This window comes from Siniperca chuatsi, linkage group LG14 (genome assembly GCF_020085105.1).
Source record: "Siniperca chuatsi isolate FFG_IHB_CAS linkage group LG14, ASM2008510v1, whole genome shotgun sequence".
Lineage (NCBI taxonomy): Eukaryota > Metazoa > Chordata > Actinopteri > Centrarchiformes > Sinipercidae > Siniperca > Siniperca chuatsi.
The window spans coordinates 10,759,232-10,777,313 of NC_058055.1; the positions used below are offsets into that span (position 1 = coordinate 10,759,232).

Consider the following 18,082-nt stretch of genomic DNA (forward strand, 5'->3'; position numbering starts at 1 on the left):
ACGTGGTAACAAGTGAAAGGTAAAAACAGCAAAAAAGAGTAGGGGTCCATCTTGTCATGTGACATGACAGTCTTATGTTCTCTTGTGTGAAGTGATCTAGTGAGAATCTCTGCACTTTCTTTTCACAAGAGTATCAATAGGAAGTAAATACGTAGTGGAAATACCACCAGCAACATATCATCTTCCTACACACATCACAGGTCAAAGGTCACAGATTGAAGTCTTGGCTGGATTCTAGATCATAATCATAAATATTGATCCACCCAAGCTTAGAAATATGTGGATCCTGTTTTAGATTGGACTTTTTCGTCCTTTGGGAGTTGCTTTAATTTAGCCTGCGGCCAACTGTTTGACAAGATTACAGCCGAAGGGTACTTCCGCTAGCTGACCTTCAACCAGCTCCTGTCTCCAATTCACTCCATGGCTTCAGGCTCTATCCTTATCTCTCCTTTCTTCGCTGTCTCCTCCTCAGAAAGAAAGAGTGCAGTGCAGGAAAAGGGAGAAAGCCAGGATTACATAGCATTAGAGGTATTTGTGGGTTTAAAATAGTCTGATCAAGCGCCTGTGTCTGATACTCACACACGCTATTCTCTCTGTTCTACACATATTCTACATACTATAATCCTGAATAATCTGCAACCCTTTAATATTCTTCAGATCGGGACTTTTTCTAATATTTAAGATATAACATCAAATTTTTTTCTTACAGACAAAGAGATATTATGAGGGAAAAGGCCTTTGCATTTGGCTTCAAAAACCTGTTCATTTCCACAAAATGTGTCCAGATAAGAGTGTCACACAGAGCAGATTATATCCACCAAGACGTTAGAAAAGTGAAGATTAGCCTGCAGCAGAGCATTGGAACCTCTGCTGGAAGGTGGATAACATTACACAACAGTTCAGCAGCATTTAAATGTCAGAGTTCTCACATTACTGCACCAGACGTCAGAAAATGGGCAACTGGATTCTCACTTTTTTTTTTTTTTTTTTACAGATATTTAATCATTCTGAACATGATATAAAAACTTACAGTGTAAAACTAAGAAATTAATACTCCACACTCACACCACAGTTACTGTGAAGCATCATATTGTCCTTTGTTCAGCACATATAGATTTTTTTGTGTAATACCTCTTTAATCAGGATAGATTGGTCCTAGATTTTAGGGCTACAATGCATCTAGAAGCAGGCAGTTCTGAGGTAGCAGACTAAATCATTAAGCATTATCTACAATTAAAACAGCAGCATTTTCAATCAAATTTTGAATGTAAAAACATTACCAATCACAAAAGGGTGGGGTTAGGCACCCACATTATAAGCTTCACTAATTGTTGTTGCAATGGATTTGTTTTAGATGTGTGGTGTTCATGTTATTGTGTCCACTTAATTCACAGTCTGTTTTTAGCCAGCCTAATCACAATCTTCTGCCTTAAAAAATGCCTCTAAGATGAGGACAAGTTGAGACATGATCTCATAACATTTGTTGAGGAATGTCTACAAACTGAAGGCAAACTGACTTTCAGTATTAGTTGATTGTTGACACAGCACTTTGGTTGGGAGGAAAAATATGGCACATGTGAATTTTAACTGAAAAAATCAAGTCCATTCATATTTCACCTCGTTTGTAGATAGAGGTTTATGTGTGATGCCCAGCAGGACAGTGCAAAACCAGTCTGACAGTCCCCTTTCTATGGCAAGTACAACATGCCATTATCATCCAGGGCTTTCTGTGTCCTGTTGTAAACCTCTCCAATGGCCTGAACCACTCTGTTCAGAATTGTACTTAGCTCCCCCTGGTTCTGCACACACACCAGCCTGAAGAAGAAACCCCGCTCTGGCATGGCAATGAAGGCCAGCTCGGCAGCATTGCGGACTAACCAGGTGTGGTGTTTCGCGAGGGTGCTCTTGTAGGCCTCACGACACAGCTCTGAGGGGCTCCTGAACCGGCCAGTCACCGGTGTCTCAGCCAGCTTCTCCAGGAAGAGCTTCAGCCAAAGCAGAGCGCGATGGAGACGCAGAAGAGTCCGGCATCCAGAGTCCGTCTGTTGGTTGAAGTCCACCACTCCTCGGTTCAGCTCCACCCGGATCATGGAGCACACAGAGTGGTAAGCACCGGTGTGCTGTGAGGCCTCCAGATTATTCTCTGTCCCAGCCTTTGTTTTCACAGCGTTTATTGAATGTATATCTGGGCCAAGCTCTGCTTCAGGGTTCTCTTCAGCCAACAGGGCCAGTTGGCGGATTATAGAGGTCTTGCTTTTTATCTCATTAGATATCAGTCCCACCATCGGGCCCAGAGCTTCCATAAACCTGGAGGAGTAACACAGAACAGGATGAATCATTTTACAGAGTCCAGCTTATGCCATAAACCATAAATTACTTCATTCCTTTTAGTGGCTGTAAACGAATCTATCTCTCTGACTGTACTCTTGCTTTATCTGATGATCTTACTTCACGAGCTCGTCCCAGGTGGACAGATACGGCTGCAGCAGCACGTCTGAGGTGTAGGCCGGTGCAGCCAGCAGGTGGGAGAGCAGCAGTGACACCTGGAAGGTCTGACCAGGGCATCCCTCCAGGACCTGTGGGCCCTCAGCCCCATTGGCCCCACTGCTGTTGTACAGCTGGTGAAGCTAACAGTGGGGGGATGGGAGGTGTGTGAGTGTTGGGGCGATTGACAGAGACAAAGAAAGAGAGAACGAGTGATTCTCCACATTCAAATTAGCCATCTGCTTTACAAAATCAACTGTGGAGGAAATGTAATAAGTAACTGCTTTATAATTTGCTTGTGCTCTTACCTTATTCCCCTGATTATAACCTTTTAAACAAGAATCCCAGTGGTAATCCAAACCTCCCTCTGCAGTGAGACATTGTAATGAGAAACAAGAGAACAGTTCGTTTTGCAGAAACTTTCCCACTGAAACAGAGGCGTTTTTTTTTATGATAAAACTTCAACGCTGTGTCAAACACATTCTGTGCTGCATGACTGCATTAACACATTAAAATAAAATATTTATGGATTTCCATTTTAATTATAAAGAATGCTGGGTCAATGGTCAATCCACACACTAAACCTGCAATAACTGATTTTATTTTTTTGGTTGCAGCAGAAACAAATTGACATATCATCACCTTTTAAGGTAGTATGGCAAATTTGATAGTGAACAGTTGCATTTACACATCCAGCAGTTACAGAGCAACATCAGCATTCATTTATAGTCGTGTTTCTGGCCACCTGGCAAATGTAAGTCCAATATATATTCACTTTTAGCTCGGTTTTTGGTCTACACCAACTCCTGAGGGAAATATCTGTCACTTTAGCTGTCTATTAAATAAATCTATTTTGCTGAGCACGTAGTGTGCTGCCTGTTGCCTTCTGCTGAAAACAACACTATGAGAGTGGTGAGAGTGAAACGAAACAGTAGAGTTGTGGACCAGACAGTTAAACAATGAGCTTTAACTCACTATAAAGCTCTGTAAAGCTGAGAAGAGCTGCAGATCATTCGGGTGATAACTGTTCATAAGTTCATCATTACGAGCAACCCCTTTCACATTGTCATTTCATACATTTTTATTTATAAAAATATCGATTATAACTGCTTTAAGGTAGATGAGAGTATCCTTTCTTTTATAATGGCTCATTAACAAGCATTACTGTCATGTGACAGATCTGTTATCCTGTTAAATCCAGAAACTGATAATGAAAAGGCTGACTCTATTTGTTCTTACACACTTGATTAATTCCAGCCAGATTTTTAGATCATACTGTACAGCATACAACACAAAGACAAGCATTCTTAAGGCAGCAAATAACATTTTTTTGACAGCAGATCATAATGTTGAGTATTAATCCTTTATGAGCACATTCCAGCCTGTGACAAAGCAAACCCTGTGATTTTAAGTGACTGTCTCAAACACTGACTTCCTCAGCACGCATCATGTGTGCAAGTTGCTGGGATCAGTTTCAGGCTCTATCGAATTCTCTAACTACATGACTCTATTAGGCCACAAGATCCATACACACACACACACCATAATTATACTATATAGCAAGATAAGTTGCAGTTATGAAAATAACTATTAAATGAATTTGAAAACTGCTATATAGTATATCTTAAAATTCAAATCAGGGTATTTCATTTGTGAAGGATTTGGGGGTTCCTCCAAGCATTTCCCAGCATGCCTTGTTTAATTCAACTGTGGTATATGAAGTCAGCTTACTGAAGTCAAACTATTCCTCTGTTATGTCCCCCTGCAGGTGTTCCGACCACACATTAGGGACCGGTGTATCTGACCACCTCACAACCAAAAGCCACAAAAGCTGCCAGTGATGTCGCTCACAAATGTGTTGCGTGACTGGGTGGGACAAAGTCACTGAGTCATTAACAGAAACATCACAAAAGATCCACCTTCAATCTGACCCTGGAAGACTGTCCAGACCTACTGAGCTCCCTGTCTGATAGCCTGGCTAGTTAGCCTCACTGAGCTACCAAACTGCCTCACTTCAAATTAAACACAGAGCCCGTCTAACAGCTGTCAGAAATGTATCTCTAACTTAACAGTGACCTACTGTAGATGTTGCCAATAATGAGGGATGTGAAGTCTTGCCACAACAAACTAAGAGCTGTATCTAAATTTAAGTTTCCTAATTGAGTTACTATGACGATGCAGAGCTGGCTGTTTGTGCTTCCATCTGAAAACCTTTCAGCTCAGTTTGCACTCTGACTCACGTCTCTCAAATCTTTTAATGTAATCCAAGCTCGAGAAAAAATCACATGGTCACACTTGAACATTGTTACACTGCTTTTAAATGCCATTGAATTCTTTTCCCCATAAAATCTATATAATTATAAAAATGTTTTGTTGACTTTTAGATTGAAATGGGAATGAACCATTAAAGTTATATATTTTCTTATACTAAAGGATGCTTTTTTCTTTCTCTTATGTGCTGCACTTTATTTTGTCATACTAGAATTTCAAGCCAAGCAAAGATACAGGTAAATATTTTTGGAGACTTATTAAAATGAACAAAGATTCCTAAAATAAGACAGAAAGAGTTTGGTGATGTTTTGCATTATAGACCTTTAGATGTCATTATGTCTCAAAAATCTTTGTCTACAAAAATAACATCATGTGTAAAAAGTCTATTTAGGTAATAGTTTATCTGATGTGACTGAAAATAGCTCAAATCACATTCTAATAACATATCAAAGCGCATATAGAAAAATTTCTTGTGTTGTTAAAATTATTTTTGAGCATAAAGAGTGAGCAAAAAGTGGTGTGACCACCATGCTTAATTCTGCAGCCACTACACCATGTGACACAATCCTGATCTGCAGCATAGGCATTTCAAACAAGGGAGAGATTGTATAGAATAATAGTACAACATAGAAACCAAACACACACAAACACACACAGAAATACTCACGGAGCCACAGGGAGCCGAGGAACAGCAGCAAGACTACGATAGCTGCAGCAGCCTTGCTCTTAACACCCATACTGAAGTCCAGTTTTGGGTCTACCAGTCCTTCGCTGTTCTGTCTCTTTGTCCCTATCTTTTAATTCCTCTGTGTCTCACATGAGTCCTTGTCCCCTTGCACTGGCTGTCACCACAATTACTCTGTACTGGACCCCTGCCTCTGACCCCCCCCACACCCCCCGTCCTCTCAAATCTTTCATACTCTCCCCCAAAACCCTAAATAAAAGGTTCTTGCAACAATCCTACCTCAAAGACACTCTATCAATGTTTAACTCTATTTTACAACTGCTGTTTTCCCTCCTCACAGTGTTACAACTCAGCCTGTTGTTGCTCTTTCTTTTTTGATTTTCTCTGACTTTCCTTGATTCACATCTTTCCTCTATCCCACCTTTGTTTCTAAGTGATTTGGAAGCTGCCTGTCTCTTGTTGTGTTGCTCAATCTGAAGGTCCAGAGTTCAGCCGAGTGCAGCCATTAGCTGATAAAGCAGAGCCAACGTAGCTTGTCCGCCAGTAACCCCCTTCCTCCAGATTCATCTTCTATAGATGTTCTATGTTTTGGTAGGTTCGAGTAAACACTTGCTCTCTCTCCACTCCTCCAACCACCACCACCCTCCCTCCTCCCTCTCTCTCTCGCTCTCATTCACACACACCATTAAGAGCACCACCACAACCTCCTACAACAGTGCTGACACACATTTCTGAAAACATGTTGGTTTAAATGAGAGAATAACACGAAACATATGAGTCTCGTAAACAAATGTACCCCACCACCACTCTATATTTATCTTCATTATTTTGTTAAAGTCATAACAACCTGGATTAAACCTCTGTATTGATTCATGTTCACCCATGTTTGTCAATGAATAACAAACTCCAACCAAGCTTATCTGAGCTGAGACAGCAAAAAGGAACAAAGATGTCCATTCATGCGAATCTAATTCTAGATATGAGAAAGATATCTGCAGCTCTACACAGTGAGAGCAAACAAAATGAATCTATTTGGGATTTTAAAAAAACCCCACATAATTTCTTGTCACCATATCTTTTACACACATTGATTCATATTCTATAACTTATTTCATTTTGGCCATTTCTAAATGCTAATTATTTACTGATGTCATTTGATTATTTAAGTCTAAAGTCTGAGATGCATCAGTAAAACAAGAGGACTAATGTAGCGCATGCAGGGTGTGCCCATGATTATCAGGGGTCCCTATCACCGGGTTTGCTGCTGCTGTGGGGGGAAGTGAACAGACATTGAACTGCCCACTCAAGCCAAACCACATGTGTGCTCATGATGAGGGACTTAACAGTGGTATTTTGCAGTGGAGGAGCGGGAAAATGGTGAAAGCAGGGGCATTAATGACTTGGCGGGGAGGGGCCAGACATGGGGCTTTCACTCAAACATGTGACCCTTTCAGAAGACTTGAACTGTTTGACTCCACTCAACTGGTACTCGCTGATGAAATGTTCTGATGAAATAACAAACATTTAAAAATAGATATAGTTCTTAAAAATGCATATTTGTCTGTGGTAAAAAAGCGGTTGGTTCTTTATGTGATGCACAAGTGCACAGTACTAGTAGACTAAAACACATGGTATGAATTCACACTGTGTGAGTATGTTTATGTATGGAGGTTCAGTAGAGCAGGAAAGAGGTATTTTGTCACTGCCAGATACTACCACACTGGAGAGTCAAAACATTTAACCACAGCACCAGGATTATCAATGTAATCCAGTTTAGTTGACTGTTTAAAATTGTCCCATAGTTTTCAACAAAAATATAAAGTTCAAATTTAAGTAGAACAGACATCTCCAGAGCTGGATGATTGTGTGTAATGACAATAGTGCAGACATTCAAAAGCAAATTAAAAAAATGTATGATTGTTATTGATTCTTGTGGATGTGACCCCTAATGGCTCGCAGGATGAGGTACAACCTTGGTCTGAAGTTTCAAACTTTTTTTGCAACAAGCATTCAAAATCTCATGTAAATCCCATAACAGAGGTTTACATTGTGAGAGTGGAGAATGACTTCCGGATGGGAGCCAAAATGTCTTGATTCTGAAAACAGTGTCCAGATGACTACGACTGAAACCTTTTCTACGATAGAACACTCCTGGACGAATGAGGGACTACACTGTCTTATTGTGAGAGTGAGTGAGTGTTTATAGATTCACAGTACATTTTAGGCACATTTACTGATATGAGTTCAACTGTTATTATAACTCTATCCATGGATGCACAACAGGCACTGCCGATTTAAAAAAATGATGCCATTGCATACTCAGATACAGTTCTTGGTCCAACTGCAATAATTCTACAACGTTTTGAACCCCCTGTTTCACTGAATGTGGCTATATTTACAGCACTTGTTATGAAAACAAGTTACACACGCCTGTCTGACATGTTGCACCGACATACCTCCATGTCAGTTATTTTAAAGGATTGCCAAATAAAATTGGGTGGAGTTGAGAGAAAAATTCTTTCTTTTTTCTTTTTGTTTTTTTTTCTTTTTCTTGACATTAGCTGTACGGAAGAAGCTAGAAAAGCAATCACTGGGCTTCGCTCAGACTGGTTGTGGTTGGGAAACACCAACCTAAACTGAACATATTGTTGGAAGGTTCCTTTATCTTAAAATGTCCTTTTCTCCCTCTGATCTTTTAATTGGCCCATGTTTGGCTACATCTCAAATGCATATTGTTTTGCTACAGCAGTATACTGCAGCTCTGCTCTGTGAATGGTCTTTGAGGCTGCACAGATCCAGCCCTTCTTCTGTCTCTGAGCTTTAACTGAGTTTGAGACACATAATCTGCCTTCTGGAGGCTCCAGTTACCTTAAAGAAGCTCATCTCTGTTTCCCTAAACATATATTTAGTACATCACATCCTGTGCAACTCACATGGCACATTCCAAAAATCAGTGTGTTGCCCTTGACACTGCAGAGTGACATTACTTATATTACTCACAGTACTAATTATAATAGCAAATTTAGTCTCTGGATGTGAAATGAGTAAAACGTCCTGACAGTCTGGTTTGTACATTTTAGAGTTGCCTCTGTAGCATGATCCACTTCAGTTGGAAGAAGTTATCTGACTTACCTTGATGCAGAAACAAGTCTCTGTCTCCATGGTTTTATGAGGATTGTCTGCCTCCAGCCCTCCAACCCCACCACTGTGGTCTGCAGATACTCTCTCACTAATGGAGTCTGCTATTGAAGTGGTAAGGCTCTGCTGTATGTATAAATATCCTGGACACATAGCAGGGGGAGAGCAGGCCTGCACAGCACGTCACCTGTTCACCTTGCGACATGTGTCTCTCTGTTTATTGGGTTTTTTGTTTTTGCTCTGGTTGACACACACACACACACAGAACTACATATTCTATTAAGACATAAGTTACACACAAATATGCAAAGTCAGCGTCACTTTGAAAATGTGCCATTGGTGATCAAAAGAAACAGTCATAGTAAGCCTACAATTTATTTTGAAATCTGACACAAATATCAAAATAAAACTATTATCATCTATAAAAATTAAAAGGAACATTATGGGATATTGGAGGAAAGGTCTCACCATGGCCTACATTTTGTCAAAGAAATAATGATCATGATGATGATTATTGTGGGTGACTGGAGTGTGACTTGAAGTCCTGGTTTAGTGCTTCCCAGCTGCTGTGTAATGTGAGCCATGGATAGCGACAGCCGGGGTGGGCGACAGTCAGGGCGTTTGGTGGGGGATTTAGGGCTCTTCCTCTCTGTTTTTACTCTCTCTCTCTCTCTCTCTCTCAAACTTAATATTTAAATATAGTGCAGTATTGTGCAGTGGAGAGGTCTTGGAACATGATGGCAGCGCACAGTTTTTGGATATTTTTTGGAGTTGTAACTGTTCTCGGGACTTCAATGGTTCAGGGTAAGTGGCGCAGTGACAAACTTTTGGCAAATCCTCATCCACTGGCTAGCTACCTTCTTATCGATCAAAATTATCTGCCAGACAAAACTTTCCATACTTTAGACTTCCTGAAAACGTGTACACACATACTGTTGTAAATTATCAAATTTGTGTATATGATATAGATTTTAACTAGTTTTGGAAGCAGAAAAAATCCTTTTACTTCTGTTAATAGCATATCTGCAAGCATACATACAGTATATCTACAATATATAGTATATGTAGATACTGCTGTAAAGTGGATATAAACATAATTATTGTCTGAGCTGGCTTTTTGTGCACATGTGCGCACTAGACTACGCACTTTATTTATAGACTTGTATGGCTTTTTAACATTTGGCGTTCAAGGCAAACCATATACAAAGCATTTGGGGCTTTTGTCTCTGCTCATATACAGTAAGTGCACATCCGTGCATAACCATTGATACTTATGTCGACAGGGATCATCTGTTCCATAACCTGTTGCATGATTAAGTATTACTTAGCATATAGTCAATTAAATTTATCAGATGGGCACATTAGCATCAAGTAATGCAGAAGGTCATCTGTGCTTTTGAGCTGAGCTGAGCTGAGCTGTTCTGGTTGGCACAGATGGGATTCTGCAAAAGGAGGGTAACAGCAGACCAGAAAGGCTACAGCTTCAATGGAAGCAGAAAGCTTGGATATGATGGAAGTTTAAAAAAATATGATTTTGGGGTGCTTAAATTATACTGCAAATCTTTTTGGCCACTCAGGAGGGAAAGGTATGATGAGTTGCTCTCAACAGTTGTGGGCAAATGCTTCTTGAGTCCATCAACTTGGCAGAGGTCACTGGAGTAGTTAAAAAAAAGTCCTCAGTGACAAGGTGCCAGCATGGACAAGAGTCACCCTGAAATGTAGACTCTTGACATTATTTGTCTGGCATGGTTACCACGATTCTCAAATATCACATGGAGTTTAGAAACAGTGCTGTTGGATTGGTGTCCATTTTCAAACAGGGTGTCCCGACACTGCTCACCCTCCCTGAGAAAGCATAGGATGCTGGGAATAAGACTGAGGACTGTGAAACTGACATCCAGGAGGAACAATGCAGACTCTGTCGCAGACAGGCTTTTTACACCCTTACAGATAAACACAGTGTTGCAGGAATTTACTTATCAACTTGACATTATCACTGTCAGACTGAAAACCTGAGATGAACTTGAGTTGAGGCTGGTGTCAGCCATTTGATCTCTATACACTTAGCGCAACAGCTGTACTTCCAATCTTGGCATTAAGTCAAACTCAATCGCCGTGTAATATTAGGTCTAATATTAGGAATGAACTCTGCTCCTCCTTTGGTCTTCATCGAGTTGTGATGATCAGAACATGATGTAGTGGACAGGAAAGCAACTGACTGATAACAGAGCTGAGATGCTGGGCTGAACTCCTCCTAGAAAAGATACTTACTGGAAGATGGACCAGACGCTTTCTTCCTCTTGCTCCTCTTCCTCTTGCTAGATCAAATTAAAATCCCTTTGCTTCTCATGTTCAAAATGGTCACATTGTGCATTGGACAATGGGACACGGTCAACTATGGTGAGCTTGGCTTTTTTTTTTTACCCCAATCAAACAGTGATGTTGTAATGTTTACCTGTTGTTCTGACATGTTGTGCTGCCTTCCTTCTGGTCACCTTAAAAGGTCAGTACAGCCAAATCACAGAAAAACAGTTTTTCACTTACAGCTAGTATATCTAATGATTTCATCTGCCAAAGTTTTAAATATCCAACCCATTTGACCATTTTGATCAGCCTCACATCCCCTCAGAGGTTTTTCAGAGGTCATTAACCGTACTTTGTATCCACATGATAATTTAACTGATCCATGTGAGTTGGCTGACTGTATTTAGAAGTACATCCCATACTGTGCAACTCACATGGCACACTTTAAAAGTCAGTTTCCCTCTCTGTCTACTTGCTGTTTACAATGTATATTTTGTTTGAAATCTGGTACGTAAAAATATGCAACATCAGCAATGCTTTGAAAATGTGTCTTTGCAGCCGTCTTTTTGTACATCGGTGAAAAAATCAAGTGCTATTCTATTGTACTATTATAGAATTATAGTAGTAATACCAGTAGATACAGTAAGCTGGCTGTCACAGGACTTTCTAAGCAATCCCTATACTTTTCCTATTAGGGAGAACTGTCTTTGTTTTCCTCCGTGATGAAATTGGAGGAAGTACTATGGATCTGTTTACAAACTCAGGGATATTGGCCTAAAGGGATGCTACAGTGTTGCTGGATTTTGATGAAACACAATGGAATGACACACCTTACCGCTGCATTCTCACATTTCAAAGTGACAAACCCTTGGGAAGTGAGACATCTCACCACTGTCATTACACTACCTACTACACAGATTGTCCCATGGGAGAATTATGATTACAGCTCAAAACCATGTGACATATTTGTGCCTGATTAGACCAGGCAGCCCCGGGAATGAATCAATCACGGGGGACGACATCTTTACTGCTTCGTAGTATGTGTTACTGTCACCATTTCTGCCTAATGGTGATATTGATGATTTTGTAGATGACCTGAATGTGACTTAAAGTCCTAGTTTAGAGTTTCTCAGCTGCTATGTAATCTGAGCTATTGATAGTGACAGCTGGGAGGGAAGATGTAATGGGGTCGGAAATAACCTCTGCCTTTCTCTCTCTTAGTCTCTCTTGAAGTTTATACTGAAATAAAGTGTGTCCGAGGAGTACGGTATGATGATACCATTGCCTTTAAGTGCAGTTTTGGGCATGGTTACTAGTTTCTAGACTCCTGGCAAATCTTAAATACATTGGCTCATTTCTCTGAGGATGCAAAACGTGTGTGCACCCACACAGCAAAACATACAAATCATATTTACTACAGAAGTGCATTTGACATTCCACAACACTTGATCAAAAACATATGTACATGTAGATGCAACGAAATAAATTTAAGGACTGAAATACTGTCTGTATGTGCCCATTATGGATTGTTATAGTTTAAACATACAGTATGCGTGCTTCTATGTACACATAAAAAGACCTTATTTTTCATCAGCACCACATTTTTCTAGTCATTATTCAATAAGTTATGGACAGGACTGGAAAGCAATGACAATATTTATGCTCACAGTGTGTCAGTGTTAATATTAGAGAGTACTGATATGCACATATTTAAATTAACTGACCCAAACTTAGTTTACCCGCCTTTCAGACCGTACAAAATATTTCTGAGCTATTCTAAATTCTTAACAAAAACTGTAACATTGCTGAATTGTAACCAAATAATGAAGATGGCATGTTTCAATATGTAAAAACAGGGTTCTTTAAAGTGAGACTTTGTAACTTTTGCTGAACAAGTGGCCACAGGTGACAATTACAAGATTATGGTAAATGCTAAAACATAGTGTAACAGCAGTATAAGTAGAAAAGAGTCACAATGTCACCAAACTGGCTGAATAATGTCAGTTGCACAGCAATATCTATCTAAAGTGCTAACATTGGCTAAAATTAGCCACTATACGCTACTGGTCATAACAGACCAAGGAAAGCTTTAGAAGCAAAACCTTTGAGTGCATTGAATCAAGGAAGGGTGTGTTAGGAAATAATTAGTTATTTCTTCTGTCAGGAGTTACATAGTCTTGCTTTAATAAAAAGCAAGCTAACAAAAGTTAGGTAGGTAGGTAGATTTCTGGTCACTTGTGGTTCTTTATGATGATCCCCTCCTGGAAGTCTTATTTACCCAACTCGCTATTTACCACATGCATCAACATCATTTACTTTAGACTATTTCAGATGTTTATCCCCCTACCGTCATGAAATGTTAATCAGACATAATTCCAACACATATGCACATAAACTCTCTCCATTTCTCATCTGTTTTTTCATGTAGTGCAGTGTAATGAGGAGTCGCATCTGATCGGCGACTTGTTCAGAGGCTACAACAAGAATATTCGCCCAGTGGTTCATCCCGAAGACAAGGTGGAGGTTCAGATCAAGCTGACCCTCACTAACCTTATCTCTCTGGTGAGAGCTCGCTCTTCCTACTTGTTGCAACAAAGCCTGGCTGCAAACAGCAAATACACACAAGCACAATAATGGCTGTTGGGTCACAGGAGTAATAACTTAGCAGTGCATGATCAACAACTACGGTTAAAATTTTCATACTACTTCTTCACTTATACCACAGAATGAAAAGGAGGAGACTCTGACGAGCAATGTGTGGATTGAGATTGTGAGTTTTTCCCTCTCTTCATACTTATGTGTTTGTTATGTTTGTACAAATCCTGGCAAGACATTTGGTATTAAGGTTCATTTTGCCAACAGGACTCACTCCTTCTCACTTATTCAGCCCTCTGTTGTGTCTAGTTTTTAATGTCACTGGCGACCTTTCTCTCAAATGTCATCAACAGCAATGGACTGATTATCGCCTTGCCTGGAACACATCTAAATATTATGGCATTGATGTTATTCGTGTCCCATGCAACACTGTTTGGCTTCCTGACATTGTCCTTGAGAACAAGTAAGGCAGTAACAAAGAGGAGGGAAATCCTGCATTTCTTTCCCTGCCTGTCAGTGTCATCATACCGTTTTTTTTAATTGTTTTTTTTGTATAAAGTCTGGTGTGAACTGTTCCTTTTCTTCATCCTCAATCTCTGCAGCATCGATGGAAAGTTTGATGTGGCTTACTATGCCAATGTGTTGATCAGCAGCAGTGGTTGGATGTATTGGCTGCCTCCTGCTATCTACCGCAGCACTTGTGCCATTGAGATCACCTACTTCCCATTTGATTATCAAAACTGCACGCTAGCATTCAGGTGTGGTCCAAATAATTTCAAAATTTACTGTATATACTATATATAGTTGCCGATTTATAAGTTTGTTCTATTTTGTACATGCTTTGCCCTCTGACAGACTGTGCTATTGGTGTATCCCATCCAGGCTCTGCTTCTGCACCCTGGGCCAGATCTTTGCACTCACCAACCAGTGCAAAGATCTGTCTCAGGGTGCTGAGGTGGAGCCCTGCTGGGGTAAACCAATAGCAAAACCCAATAGAGGGCTACGCACATGCTCATAGAACTGGAGTTACATCCAGGTAAGTACCATTTTCTGTTCTATTATATCCTCACTGCCACGACCCCTAGATCCCAGACGTACAGTGCCAATGAAGTGGAGCTCATCTTGGCTGTTGGAGAAACAGGCAACACTATAGAGTGGGTGGACATCGACCCCGAGGCTTTCACAGGTACAGTACATTCACATTCTACTCCAATATTCAAAACACACAATTCCTCTCCAGCTTATTATGTTTTCACCATTCAGAGAATGGCGAGTGGGCCATCGTCCATCGTCCAGCCAGGAAGATGATCAACGCACGGTATTCCCCAGATGACCTAGAGTATCAGGAGATCACGTTCAATCTGATTATCCAAAGGAAGCCCCTCTTCTACATCATCAACATCATCTTGCCCTGCTCCCTCATCTCCTCATTGGTGGTACTGGCCTACTTCCTACCTGCACAAGGTCAGTAAAGCCATCGTCTAATTCCCTACAGCTGTTATTACAAAGATAATTATTGTTTCAAATGGGGCAACATTACAAGGTTATTATAAAATACCAAGTCTGAAAATGTTTTGCAACTTGGACATAAAACGAAATAATAATGATTAGTATTAAAAATAGCTACTCTTATACTGGCAATAATAAAAAGTCCCAGAATTTAGAAGCAGCCTTTTTATTGGCTTTGTTATATAAGCATTAAAATGGAGCTCAGTTGAGGAGGCTCTAAGACCAAATTCAGAACTAAGTATTTTCAGTCAGAAAGTGTTAAGAAAACACTGGTATCCCTTTGCAGATTTGTTTTCAGTGTATTGTTTTATCACTATCCCTAACTGAAGCCAGATGTTATTATGGTATAACTATTGTTTTGTTTTTTTTTAAAAACTCTTTATATATGCTCTGTAGCATTATTGCTAATGCTGCATATATAGTGCCTGAGCACAGGGAATTTACTGAAAGTATTGGGTCCCAAAACTGGTATGATTTTTTTTATTTGGTGTGGTCTTTATTTGGCTCCTAAGTCTCTGTTGTCCCCTTCACAGCTGGGGGACAAAAGTTGACTGTATCCATCTCTGTCTTGCTGGCTCAGACTGTCTTCCTCTTTCTTATTGCTCAGAAGATCCCTGAGACGTCTCTCTCTGTCCCTCTCATCGGCAAGTGAGTCAGTGTGTGTTCTCTGCTGACCTCTGCTGGGTTTTTTTTGTCTTTAATCCACACAGTGTGACCCTCCTCTCCAACACAGATCTTCTCTAATGTCTTCCTCAGGTACCTGATCTTTGTTATGTGTGTCACTACTCTCATTGCTACTAATCAAATTGTGGTGCTGAACTTCTCCCTGCGTAGCCCCAACACTCATACCATGTCCCATACCATCAAACATGTAAGTACATCCTATGCAGTTAAGACAAATGTGTCTATTTAAGAGTTATTTTATGTGAACTAACTACTGTTATCTTATCTGCCTCCTGCAGGTGTTCCTGGAAATGGTACCTCGCTTCCTAGGCATGTCCCCACTGGTTGATGACAGTGAGGTGACAACAGAGGTAAACGGAGTGAGGGAGCGGCGGCGCAGCTCCTTTGGCCTCATGCAGAGAGCTGAGGAATACGTACTGAAACAACCTCGCAGTGAAATGATGTTTGACAAACAAAGAGAGAGGCATGGTCTCACACGATCGATTGGTAAGACGTCTGTTTTTAAAACTATGACCCAGCTCTACAATCTGACCCATTTTTTAATAAATTATCACCTTGCCACTACAAAATGTTAATTCCCACAAGGTGTGCTTCACTGGAATTTACGGCAGCTTTGTTTGATCATTGTGTGAATTGAATTATTTATTGGTGCTCCATTCATTTTTTGTATAAACATCATGATACAGATATTGTTTTACACGTAGACTGTGTCACATCTATTCATATCCCTTACATTAGCCACATATGTGTGTATTACAGGCATATTATATGTCCTTTAACACCCTTTTTCCTTTTTTGCCTCATCACCATCAGAGATGCCTGTGATGCTGGGGCATTCTGTTATCTAACTGTCAGTGTCTCCTTCCCCCTAGTGGATAATATAGATGTCAGCAGCACAGCCAATCTGTATAAGAGTTTGGCCCAAGCTGCACCTGAGATCAAGCAATGTGTGGATGCCTGCAATTTCATTGCTGAGAGTACAAGACAACAAAATAGCATTGGATCTGTGAGTGTTACTTTAAACTTTATCTGCCTAGCCAACAGTTTGTACGTAATTTCAATTGTGTTTTGGACGTGTCTATTACATATCTTCCTGTCTATAATTGTTTTAAGGCTAACTGTTATCTTAGGTATTTAACTTCTATTCACTTTATTTCCAAATAAAGGAAATTGAAAACTGGGTACTGATTGGGAAGATGATTGACAAGGTGTGTTTCTGGGCTGCCATTCTCCTCTTCATCATCGGCACAGTGGGGATCTTCTTAACAGGACACTTCAACCAGGCACCTGAATTTCCATTTCCTGGGCAGAGCAAAAAATATGTCCCGAGTTAACAAAACAATGTTTTTCTCTGATGAAACCTTTCCAAGGGTCACTGTGCCTCATGCTGTCTATAAGGCTGGGCAGTCTTGCTCATTGAGTCCCAGGCTCAGATTCAGGGTTGAGTTAGCAGGGCTTTAATAACAGAGTTTTAACAACAAATCTGTCTGTGTTCATATTCACAGCTCAGACTTATCTTTGTGAACACTTGTCAGGCAGATGAGGGTTTTCATTCAAACTTGCAACTTAGTTCTAAGTTCTTCATCTTAGTGTGAGTTCTTTGGATGTATACATCAAATGGATGGATCAGGTCTAGTTAAAAAAGTGATGTTTTAAATCCTCATCATTATCATCACAATCATCATCATCATGAAAATCATACAAAGTACAATTATTATTTGTCAGTTTTGTGGTATAAAAGACTCAACAGTGTGAGTTTAAGCAAGTTCAGACTTCAGGTCAAGGCTGAAGGATTTTCACTACCATGTTGAGAAAGTTATTTCTGTTGCAGTGAAGAACTTTTCAAATCAAAACTATTACAGCATTATGTATTACATGGAGCCATAAGTTCAGTATATAACTGTATTAATAAATAGCAATAAATAAGGTTCATTAACTGATGAACTGATTTTAATTACATGTGGTGTGCTAAAGTTGCCCATCTTCCATGGGCTTATGAGAATCATCCATGTATCCCACTGCAAAACATATCTGCTGAAGTCTGGATACCTTTCCCTGCATGTACTATGTCTTACGTGAAGAATCTGTGCATGTAACTTGAGCCAGCTCTGAATCAAAGCCTTATTCTTTTTACTATGACTTATTTATTAAAAAAGTCTAGTTAGAGGTAGATGGCTCGGAGTGATATTGTCCTGATTCCATGTTTTTTAAATAAATATTTGATTTTGTGCATCCTGACTTGTTTAATGAATTTATTACAAAGTGTGAGTTGTGTGAAAACCCCAATGACACATAAAATTAGGGAAAAGGCGTTTTGAATCTTGAATGAATGTCAAAGTAGTTGTATATGTAGTGTTTTATACATCTGATTGGACCATATGCATCTCAGAATGTTTTAAAAGAGAGAAAATG

General features: G+C 39.9%; 2 protein-coding genes across 4 annotated transcripts; one reads left to right on the plus strand and one right to left on the minus strand.

The window, feature by feature from the left end:
- Window positions 1-972: 972 nt before the first annotated feature.
- On the minus strand, window positions 973-6,016 carry gltpd2b (glycolipid transfer protein domain containing 2b). The gene is made up of 4 exons (XM_044223750.1): window positions 5,423-6,016; window positions 2,793-2,851; window positions 2,449-2,627; window positions 973-2,307 (listed from the first exon to the last, which is right to left on the minus strand). Exons 1-4 carry the CDS (start codon window positions 5,490-5,492, stop codon window positions 1,689-1,691), a joined length of 927 nt encoding a protein of 308 aa, XP_044079685.1. The 5' UTR covers window positions 5,493-6,016; the 3' UTR covers window positions 973-1,688.
- Window positions 6,017-9,163: 3,147 nt separating this feature from the next.
- chrne (cholinergic receptor, nicotinic, epsilon) lies at window positions 9,164-17,902 on the plus strand. 3 transcript variants are annotated; one of them, XM_044223747.1, is made up of 12 exons: window positions 9,164-9,382; window positions 13,311-13,444; window positions 13,608-13,652; window positions 13,831-13,940; window positions 14,080-14,235; window positions 14,563-14,663; window positions 14,741-14,941; window positions 15,520-15,634; window positions 15,743-15,857; window positions 15,949-16,156; window positions 16,543-16,676; window positions 16,837-17,902. In XM_044223747.1, exons 1-12 carry the CDS (start codon window positions 9,313-9,315, stop codon window positions 17,002-17,004), a joined length of 1,557 nt encoding a protein of 518 aa, XP_044079682.1. In that variant the 5' UTR covers window positions 9,164-9,312; the 3' UTR covers window positions 17,005-17,902. The 3 variants fall into 3 exon arrangements, with proteins under 3 accessions (XP_044079682.1, XP_044079683.1, XP_044079684.1); XM_044223748.1 differs by lacking the exon at window positions 9,164-9,382 and adding an exon at window positions 10,264-10,978; XM_044223749.1 differs by lacking the exon at window positions 9,164-9,382 and adding an exon at window positions 10,266-10,978 and having other exon boundaries at window positions 13,316-13,444.
- Window positions 17,903-18,082: the final 180 nt, after the last annotated feature.

What these genes read in the sequence shown, in the direction of transcription:
- gltpd2b (XM_044223750.1), bottom strand. Translation starts at nt 5,492, where the DNA reads ATGGGTGTTAAGAGCAAGGCTGCTGCAGCTATCGTAGTCTTGCTGCTG. An exon ending in GTTATAATCAGGGGAATAAG is followed by an intron (nt 2,628 to 2,792) that starts GTAAGAGCACAA and finishes CCCCACTGTTAG; the next exon opens with CTTCACCAGCTGTACAACAG. An exon ending in ACCTGGGACGAGCTCGTGAA is followed by an intron (nt 2,308 to 2,448) that starts GTAAGATCATCA and finishes TTACTCCTCCAG; the next exon opens with GTTTATGGAAGCTCTGGGCC.
- chrne (XM_044223747.1), top strand. Translation starts at nt 9,313, where the DNA reads ATGATGGCAGCGCACAGTTTTTGGATATTTTTTGGAGTTGTAACTGTT. An exon ending in CGGGACTTCAATGGTTCAGG is followed by an intron (nt 9,383 to 13,310) that starts GTAAGTGGCGCA and finishes TTTTTCATGTAG; the next exon opens with TGCAGTGTAATGAGGAGTCG. An exon ending in TGTCCCATACCATCAAACAT is followed by an intron (nt 15,858 to 15,948) that starts GTAAGTACATCC and finishes TGCCTCCTGCAG; the next exon opens with GTGTTCCTGGAAATGGTACC.